The following is a 9,311-nucleotide window of genomic DNA, read 5'->3' on the forward strand; positions in this document are numbered from 1 at the left end:
AGAATGGAAGATCTGCGACGGCTTTGAATTAAAAAACAAACGACTTGGGCCCAAACCGGAAAGAGAGAGAGAGAGAATGACATCAGGCTAATGTAAAGATGAAGTGTAGCGTGGAAGGAGATTTCTTTGTATATAAAACAGCAGAAGTAACCGGGAAAAATGAAGTCAAATACGGAGGTAATCTGAACAGAGCAAGTCCGGGGTTGAAAAAATCGTGGGAAGAAAAATGGGAGTGAAAAATTGTGGCGTCAAAGAAAGGCGTAGGTACCCACTACATCGATCCGAATCGGTTTTGGTTTTGTGTTGGAATTGGAATTCCGTTTTAAGCAGGTCATTCGTACCCACATACTAAGCCTGTGCGGCACGTTACTATCTTTGTCATTTTCTTTCGCTTTTTTCTCCCCTTTAAACTTTCTGCGCAAAGAGAAAGAATCAACGCGCTTCACTATGTCGGGCGTGGAAGAATAAATATACATGTAGGAAAACAGAGTCTGTAGGGAAAGGAAAAGACTTGGAGATAACAGAGGTTTTGTTTGCTGTTTGTTTTTGTTTGTGTTTTATCTTTTAGCGGAGCATTCTGAGTAGAAATTTGTTTATTAGGGGTTTCGGATCCCTTTAAAATCTGTGTTACCTCTAATCAAAACAGAGGAGACGACTGACTGCCTGGACTGGTCGAATGGCGACAGTGGAGTTCGATCGAGCGTCCAGTTCTAGCAGTCGAAATGAGGGAAGAGGAGGGAGGAGTGGGTATTCGACGGCGAGAAATAGTATTGATCTTGAGAGTAATAATAGTAGGGAATTGGGGTGGATGTATGGGCGGAGAAGCCATGAAGTTCAGTCGGAAGAGGAGTTTGTTGAAGTTACTTTGGATGTTCATGATGACTCCATTGTTCTGCGTAGTGTTGCTCCGGCTCCTGCTGGGCTTCAGGAGGATCCTGAGGTGGTGGTCATGGAGGCTGGCTATGATAAGCGGAGCTCCAGGAGTTCTTCGTTTGGGAGGAGCACTTCCAGTCGGATTAAGCAGTTCTCGCAGGAATTGAAGGCCGAGGCTTCTAGCAGGGTGAAGCAGTTTTCTCAGGAATTGAAGGCCGAATTGAGGAGGTTTTCTTGGAACCATTCTTCGGCTTCCAGGAATCTGGGTCAGAGTAGTGATCCCATGGTGGCTCGGGCTCTGAGGAAGCAGAAGCTGGAGCTTGATAGGAACCGGTCTGGGGCTCAAAAGGCTCTTAAAGGTCTGCGTTTTATCAGTAATGCGACTGCTAATGCCGAGGCTGCGCAGAAACAGTGGAGTATCGTTGAGGGACGGTTTTATGAACTTGCTAAAGATGGGTTGCTTTCCAGAGCTGATTTTGCTCAGTGCATTGGTACTTATGTCTGCCCTGCCTCCATTAAATCTGTTTCTGAGGTTTCGGTCGTTGTTTTGGAATTTTGGATTGAGAATGTGTTTTTGGCTTTTTTGGTTTTTCAGGAATGAAGGATACCAAGGAATTTGCAGCCGAGTTGTTTGATGCCTTGGCTCGGCGAAAGCGACAGAAGGTTGAGAGGATTACTAAGGATGAGCTGTATGAAATGTGGTCGCAGATATCGGACCAGAGCTTTGATTCTCGCTTGCAGATCTTCTTCGACATGTATGATTTCAGTCCAAACGTATTTGAATTGGGCGAGATTGTTTAGAATGTTTTAATGATTCTACAATTCATCATGAAATCACTCATTTTGGATTTGATTGTGTTTGAAGTTTCTGTAGCAGTACTATTTCGGATTACTCTGCACTCCTTTTTTATTATCTAGTTCTATGCTATTCTGATTATGGATCGCAGAGTATCAGTTTGATGAAAAATTTCGACAATCGAATTCGAGAAATTATGATGATTGGAATGTTTTATCAAAATTTGAATTCAGTTCTCTAAAAATTCACATTTTTTATTTCTCTCAAACAACTTCAATTGCAGGGTTGACAAGAATGCGGATGGACGGATAAACGAGGAGGAAGTGAAAGAGGTGCGATATCATTGAAGCACATTCTGTTTTTTTTTCTGTGCACGAATCTCTAAATTGACTATGGCTTAGATTTGTCTCGTATAGATTATTATGCTGAGCGCCTCGGCCAATAAACTGTCCAAATTGAAGGAGCAAGCGGAGGAATACGCTGCCTTGATCATGGAAGAGCTGGATCCAGAGAAGTTCGGATACATTGAGGTCATCAACTAACAATAAATTCTTCCATTAATGAATTAATGGCTCTTTACTTAATTCAGGCTCTTCAATGAGTCATTACTAAATGCCAAACTGTTTCTTGGTTGTTTACAGTTATGGCAGCTTGAAACACTCTTGTTGCAGAGAGATACTTACATGAACTATAGCCAGGCCCTGAGCTACACAAGTCAGGCTCTGAGTCAGAACCTGGGCTTAAGGAAGAGGGGCCCAATTCAAAAATTTAGGAATAAGATCAAGTACTTCCTGGACGAGAATTGGCAAAGGGTCTGGATCATTGTGCTCTGGATAGCAGCCATGGCAGGGCTGTTTACATGGAAGTTCATTCAATACAAGAATAAGGCGGCTTACCATGTAATGGGCTACTGCTTATTGACTGCCAAAGGAGCTGCAGAGACTCTTAAGCTGAACATGGCCCTCATACTGTTTCCAGTTTGCAGGAACACAATCACAAGGCTTCGTTCCACTAGGCTGGGACGATTCGTTCCTTTCGACGACAATATAAACTTTCACAAGGTACAATTTTTTAAACATCAAATCGAATTATGTAACCAGGACCTACAAAATTCAAAGTGTCTGACGAAACATTCTTATGTATTTGCAGACCATTGCAGCGGCAATTGTAGTGGGAGTGCTTCTCCATGCAGGAAATCACTTGGCCTGTGATTTTCCTCGACTGATCAATGCTTCTGATGAAAAATTCGATCCAATTAGAGATGATTTTGATGGAAAGCAACCATCATATTGGGATCTGGTAAAAGGTGTGGAGGGAGTAACAGGGATCATTATGGTGATCCTCATGATCATTGCCTTCACTTTGGCTACACACTGGTTCAGAAAGAATGTTCTCAAGCTTCCTCGCCCCTTCAACAGACTCACAGGATTCAATGCCTTCTGGTACTCTCATCATCTACTGATCGTTGTGTACATCTTGCTCATCGTCCATGGCATTTTCCTCTATCTTGTGCACAAATGGTACTTGAAAACGGTAAGATTGAGTCGTCATTCCCAATTGAATCAATACAATTCTAGTTTGATTCACAAGCATTAATGGCTAATTCAAGTGCCTTCTGAATGTTGGAGCAGACATGGATGTATATAGCAGTACCTGTTTGCTTATATGCTGGAGAAAGGATACTGAGGGCCTTCAGGTCTGGCTATTACAATGTGCGGATATTGAAGGTAAGTGAGTTATCAATATTGATATAGTGTGATGGTTGAATTTTGATGTTGTGATTCTAGTTGTCAAGATTCAAATTCCAGAAATGTTATTGTTAAATTCTTGTGTTCATAACTCCTAATCAAACACAATTGCTCCTTAAAACAAATGAATTGCTTTAACTGAAGGAGATTGAATGCTGAGAGGAATTATCCTTGTGTGGCAGGTTGCCATCTACCCAGGAAACGTTATGTCCCTTCATACCTCCAAACCTCGTGGGTTCCGATACAAAAGTGGACAATACGTATTCGTTCAATGCCCTACTGTGTCTCCATTCGAGTGGTGAGCATTAGAGCATTAGATTTAGTATTTACAGAAAAAAGAGTCTTTTTGAATTCCATTCCACCTTTTAAATCATATATGCTTTGTCTTTACAGGCATCCTTTCTCGATCACTTCAGCCCCCGGGGACGACTATGTTAGTGTCCATATCCGCACACTAGGAGATTGGACCAGAGAATTGAAAAGGGTTTTCTCAGAGGTAATTAAAAGCATCCATTTCAAACATAAAAGTAAAATAAATAGCTCCCTCAAGTTCATTGAATGTATACTGTATAGTACAGGTACTTAGTTTGTTATTGTACAATGTATGGCAGGCATGCGAGCAACCGGCCGGGGACAGAAGCGGGCTTCTGAGAGCAGACGAGACCACCAAGAAGAGGTACACAAAAAACGCCATGCTTAAATAAATTTTATTGCTTTAAATGCTAGGGATTAAATACGTTTTCTTGACCCTGTTTATGTTGTATCATACGATTCTGAGAACAGCCTACCGAAGCTGCTCATCGACGGGCCTTACGGTGCTCCCGCGCAGGATTACACAAAATATGACATTTTACTTCTGGTGGGACTGGGCATCGGAGCGACTCCTTTTATCAGCATATTGAAGGACTTGCTCCATAACATCAGACGGAGAGAAGACTTGAATGTAAGTAGAAACCCATTATTATCATCTCTTTGCAAGGATTCCAGGGGACAAATTTGATGATGGGTTGGTTTGTTGGACAATGGAGCAGGATTCCAACACTGATTTCAGCCGATCGACCACTGATCTAGACATCAGCGATCCAGCAAGCACAACCACTCAAGATTCTTCGACTTCCTTTAATAATAGACCGGCGGTACCCGGGAGTCCCAAGAAAAAGAAGCCGTTCCACACATCTCGAGCCTACTTTTATTGGGTTACGCGAGAGCAAGGCTCCTTCGACTGGTTCAAAGGAGTCATGAATGAAGTGGCTGAGATCGACAAAAAGGTATTTTATATGCATGTGTATTTGTATATTTATATGTGTGTCTTGCATGACAAAGATTTGGCTTTTGGAACTCATTAGATTGTTAAAAAACCGTAGATGATCAAAAGGTAGTAGGATGTGTATTCGTGTATGTATGTGTATATGTTTTGTATGATAAACATTTGTGGCTTTTGAAATTTAAACATATCTGATTAGATTGTTAAGAAATGGTAGATTGATCAAAAGATAGCATTTTTATTTGTATTTGTTTTTTTTATTTGTATTTGTTTTGTATGATAAGACTTTGTTTTTTAGATTCGAACATAATGAATTAGATTGTTAAGAAATGATACATTAATCAAAAGATAGTATATGTATATATATGTGTCTTATCATAGATTTGGCTTTTGAAACTCAAAGATATCAATTTAGATAGTTAAGAAACAGTAGATCCACCAAAAGGTTTTGTATTTGTATTTATCTTGCATGATAAAGATTTGGCTTTTGGAATTCCAACTTGTCGGATTAGATTGTTAAAGAAAAGGGTAATGGGTGTTGCAGGATGTGATCGAAATGCACAACTATTTGACGAGTGTGTACGAGGAGGGAGATGCAAGATCAGCCCTGATCGCCATGGTCCAAGCTCTCAATCATGCTAAACATGGGGTCGACATTGTCTCTGGCACAAGGGTACGTTCCATATCCAGGATATTTGTGTTATCTTCTCTTTACTCAAAAGACAAATGGGTTTCACCCAATCCTATAAAATATCATAAATGTCCAATCTTGTATACAGGTTCGTACTCATTTTGCCAGGCCCAACTGGAAAAAGGTCTTCTCAAGAATATGTACAAAGCATCCGAATGCAAAAGTTGGTGAGTTTTTTAACCACATTTTACAATGTCCTCCTGCCCTTTTCCCACTTCAAACATTCCCAAAAGTAGATACTTTCCTTAATGGAACCTCACAAAACATAAGCAAATTCGATCCTTCATAACAACAATTTCACCTAGAATTTCAAATTGGGTGGTCCATTTTTCCATTTTTTTCACAATACATGTCTTTCTAATGTGGATTACTGTTCATGGGACAGGAGTATTTTACTGTGGACTTCCAAAACTGGCGCAAGAGTTGGGCGAGCTCTCACACGAATTCAACGAGAAAGGAACAACCAAATTCGAGTTTCACAAAGAACACTTCTAAACGACTGTTATGGGCACCTTGATTATATTAAATAACCTCATAAATTTTGCAGTTATTCAATATTCTTGACATAGAATGGAATGGAATGGAATCAGAATGTACATAAGAAAAGAAGAAAGTAAGTTCTATATATGCTGTTGTGTAGGTGCGGAACCCGCGGGTCACTGCAAATAAAAGATTCTTTTGCAGCTGTCGGCCATCGGACCAAGTCTCGGTCTGCCAACTCTGTAGAATTTTTAACTAATGTTGCTGACATAACAAAAATTATATTCAACGTTGCCTCTCTCTTATCTGAATCATTATTATTAATTTATGTTACTTTTCTTTTAACAAATTAAACTTACAAGAGCGGAACTGGTCATTGAATTTTTAACCATTCTCTATTTATTTATAAGAATGGAAATGGTCATTGAATTATTTAACCATTTTCTCTATTTTCCATGAATCGACATCGGAACCACTGCTATTCTTTTTCAACTGTCCTTTACTCGGTCGGTGTGACGGCCACCAAATTAACAAAACTACTCATATCTATCCCTGCATTATTTAACAGCAGAAAGAATTCTCGTCACGTAACTAACATGAACCACAGCCAAGTACGGACCCACTCTGTAATTTTCACTGCATGGATAACTTTTTCTGTGATAACCGTGATAATCGGTATCTGGTTGGACCCGTGAAACAAGTCGAAAGACGGATTATTATCATTTTTATCTATGAGTTGTCTTCCACCCATGCAGAACAAATCGTGTTGGTTCTTTTAAAACAAGAAATCCTTTTAAAGTTCACATGAGATCTGTTTTCAGATCTACATGACTTATTATATATGTAATTATCTCGTACTTTATGGACGAGGCACCTAACTGTACACTACAAATGAGGTGTATATATCTCACCCCATAATCTATATTTGGTGAGATCTGTGAAGCAAAGTCTTAACACATCATTATTATCTTCATTTTATTTGACAATCAGATCTACACTAAAGACTTGCAGAACATGTTGATTTTTTTTAAACAGGAAATGGAAATGGATCCTTTTATAATCTCTACTTATAGTATTTGAGACTATTCTGTATAGAGGCGCCTAACTTGTTACCATCCTTCATGTTTTCCAATGACTTAACTATCAGATATTGGTTTTTTAACCAAAAAAAAAAGAAAAAAAGAAATGAAAATACATCCTTTTATAATCCACTTGTTTTTTTTATCTACAAAAGACTTAAGAATACATGGAACTACCTTAGTTCTACACCCCACAACACATTTAAAGCATATGAGAAACCCACGACTCAAATCACCTAAAACAAAAGCCTAAACCGAATGAGCCTGATGCATGAACCTTTGCAAAGCGTGTTCTTAGGTACCATCCCAAATATTATACTGCCATCCTTTGGGCGACTTTGAAGATTCTAGTCCTTGATATTATAATTTATTGAGTTGAAATGGGCATTTGACTTTGTAACAGGCGCGTGATGTGATTGATATAGTGGTCCGAAGTACTGATTTTGTACAGTCGGTGTGAAAATGTTAGTCAACCTGAAATGGTGAGGTGAAGATAGGAGATAGGAGATACGTTAAGCATTCCACTCGCCTAATCAGCATTCCTCTCCATTCGCCTAACGCGTTTTGGCGGTGGAGGAATCTGCGAGCAATAGCTACGTCCATTGACTCTGGTCATATGATGGACCACAAATTATGAATGCGACTTTACATGCCTAACACGTTATTTAGGCTCTATGTTCACAACGTTTAGGCCCAAACAATATCCATTGTGTTTAAATGGACATCTTAAAGTGCCGAATTAAGTCAAACTAAGAAAACAGCAATTAATTAGAGCCTTAATGCTAATCAAAGGCACTAATGAGAGTAATAATAAAAGAGAAAAATGTAATTATATACAAAGACTTCAGTTTGATTTAAGTAAATTTGTTGTAAAATGCAGTTACAATTGTTATGTCCAAGCGTATTACATTCATATATTGGATATAAAAATGTTCGTTAATAAAAATTTAAAACATATTTCTAAATTTGACATGTTTGTGACACTTAAATGCATAAAAAAGTAAAAAAACTATTTATTTATTCTCTCCTCTCAACAACCACTCACTCTAAGTTTAATTGTCTATCTCCGTCATGTAACCAGTTAACTTTGTAATTATCTAAGCCAAAAAAATCATGAATAAAAATTAAAAGCATTTTATTTGATGTGACACTTATATACATGAAAAGCAAAAAAAATATTTTAATTTTTTTCTCCTCTCAACTACCACTCACTTTTAGTTTAATATCTATCTCCATCATGCAATGAGTTAACTTTGTAATTATCTCAATCTAATATTATAATAATAATATAATAATATGATAATGATATGATAATATAATAATAATAATGATGTAATCTTAACAAAAAATTTCTTTGGTCAAAAGTTTAGTAGAACTATAAAAATATAATAGTATAATAATATCTTCATAATAATTTAGTATTAATTAAAATATCATATAATAAAAATTTAATATTAATTACAATATAATAATTTTTTGATGAAGCAAGGGAAATTTGGGAGGCTTTGCAAGAAGGGATAACGAAACTGACCTTGCGTGTGCGAAGGAGGTTATCTCGATAGCTTATGGAGGAGGCCAATGTCCTCCACCCAGCTTAATGTCCTCCTCACGCCAATGTCTAGCAGTTTGTGATTTGCAATATATGTTTTTTATAGTTTCACATACGAGGTTTTCTCTAGTCTTTTTTTTGTTGGCTCTTTGCATTGTGTTAGCATCTCTTGTGGAGGTCAACCTGGTAGTGTACTTGACTGCTAATGAATGGCTCCCCTCCCTTGCATGAGGATGAGGCTACAAATTCCAAGGCAGTCAAGAACAAATCTTTCAAAGATGCCCTAATAGATACCCCTAAGGCATTACCTGAAGGGGCTAGATTTGTCACTAATATTGTTTATAGTGTAGAGGGTAATAGAGTCGATGAAGACTAACAGAGTAAGTTGCCCCTGAACCCTAATAAGCTTACCCTCTCTCCTATTGTAGAAATGTTAGATGCTTTGAATGGTGAAAAGAATAAGTTGAAAGATGTTGCTATATTCCTAGCGGCAGTGGACCCGTCCAAAATGTCGACCAGGAAATTTATTGATGTTTAGTTTAGAAATATTTCGATTAATTAATTTAGCTTTTCAAATTACCTTTTGCAAAATGATACAAAAAGGGTTATTCATTGTTTTCTTCAAAGATAATAATATGCAGGTTGATGTTACTAATAAGCAATACTAGAACATAGGAAATCAAGTTTTTTGTGCCCTAAAATGGTCTCCTGAGGTTGTTTGTGATGAAGTTAGGGCTTTGTCTTGCCTTAGATGGGTTGTTGTTAAGAAAGTTCTACCATTTCTATGGGCTTTTTTGCCTCAAATGTTAGAGCTATGGGGAAAGTTCTACC

General features: G+C 38.0%; 1 protein-coding gene across 1 annotated transcript; it reads left to right on the plus strand.

The window, feature by feature from the left end:
• Nucleotides 1-176: 176 nt before the first annotated feature.
• Nucleotides 177-6,141, plus strand: LOC131031133 (respiratory burst oxidase homolog protein A). Its single transcript, XM_057962170.2, has 15 exons — nt 177-1,364; nt 1,469-1,628; nt 1,953-2,001; nt 2,086-2,199; nt 2,311-2,730; nt 2,819-3,202; nt 3,301-3,396; nt 3,600-3,715; nt 3,811-3,913; nt 4,029-4,093; nt 4,201-4,360; nt 4,449-4,685; nt 5,226-5,354; nt 5,461-5,539; nt 5,758-6,141. Exons 1-15 carry the CDS (start codon nt 677-679, stop codon nt 5,865-5,867), a joined length of 2,910 nt encoding a protein of 969 aa, XP_057818153.1. The 5' UTR covers nt 177-676; the 3' UTR covers nt 5,868-6,141.
• Nucleotides 6,142-9,311: the final 3,170 nt, after the last annotated feature.

This window comes from Cryptomeria japonica, chromosome 7 (genome assembly GCF_030272615.1).
Source record: "Cryptomeria japonica chromosome 7, Sugi_1.0, whole genome shotgun sequence".
Lineage (NCBI taxonomy): Eukaryota > Viridiplantae > Streptophyta > Pinopsida > Cupressales > Cupressaceae > Cryptomeria > Cryptomeria japonica.

Bases quoted from the DNA above. Each gene is read 5' to 3' on its own strand.
- LOC131031133 (XM_057962170.2), top strand. From the start codon at position 677: ATGGCGACAGTGGAGTTCGATCGAGCGTCCAGTTCTAGCAGTCGAAAT. The intron at 3,716-3,810 runs GTGAGCATTAGA...TTGTCTTTACAG, and splicing joins ACTGTGTCTCCATTCGAGTG to GCATCCTTTCTCGATCACTT. The intron at 3,914-4,028 runs GTAATTAAAAGC...AATGTATGGCAG, and splicing joins TGAAAAGGGTTTTCTCAGAG to GCATGCGAGCAACCGGCCGG.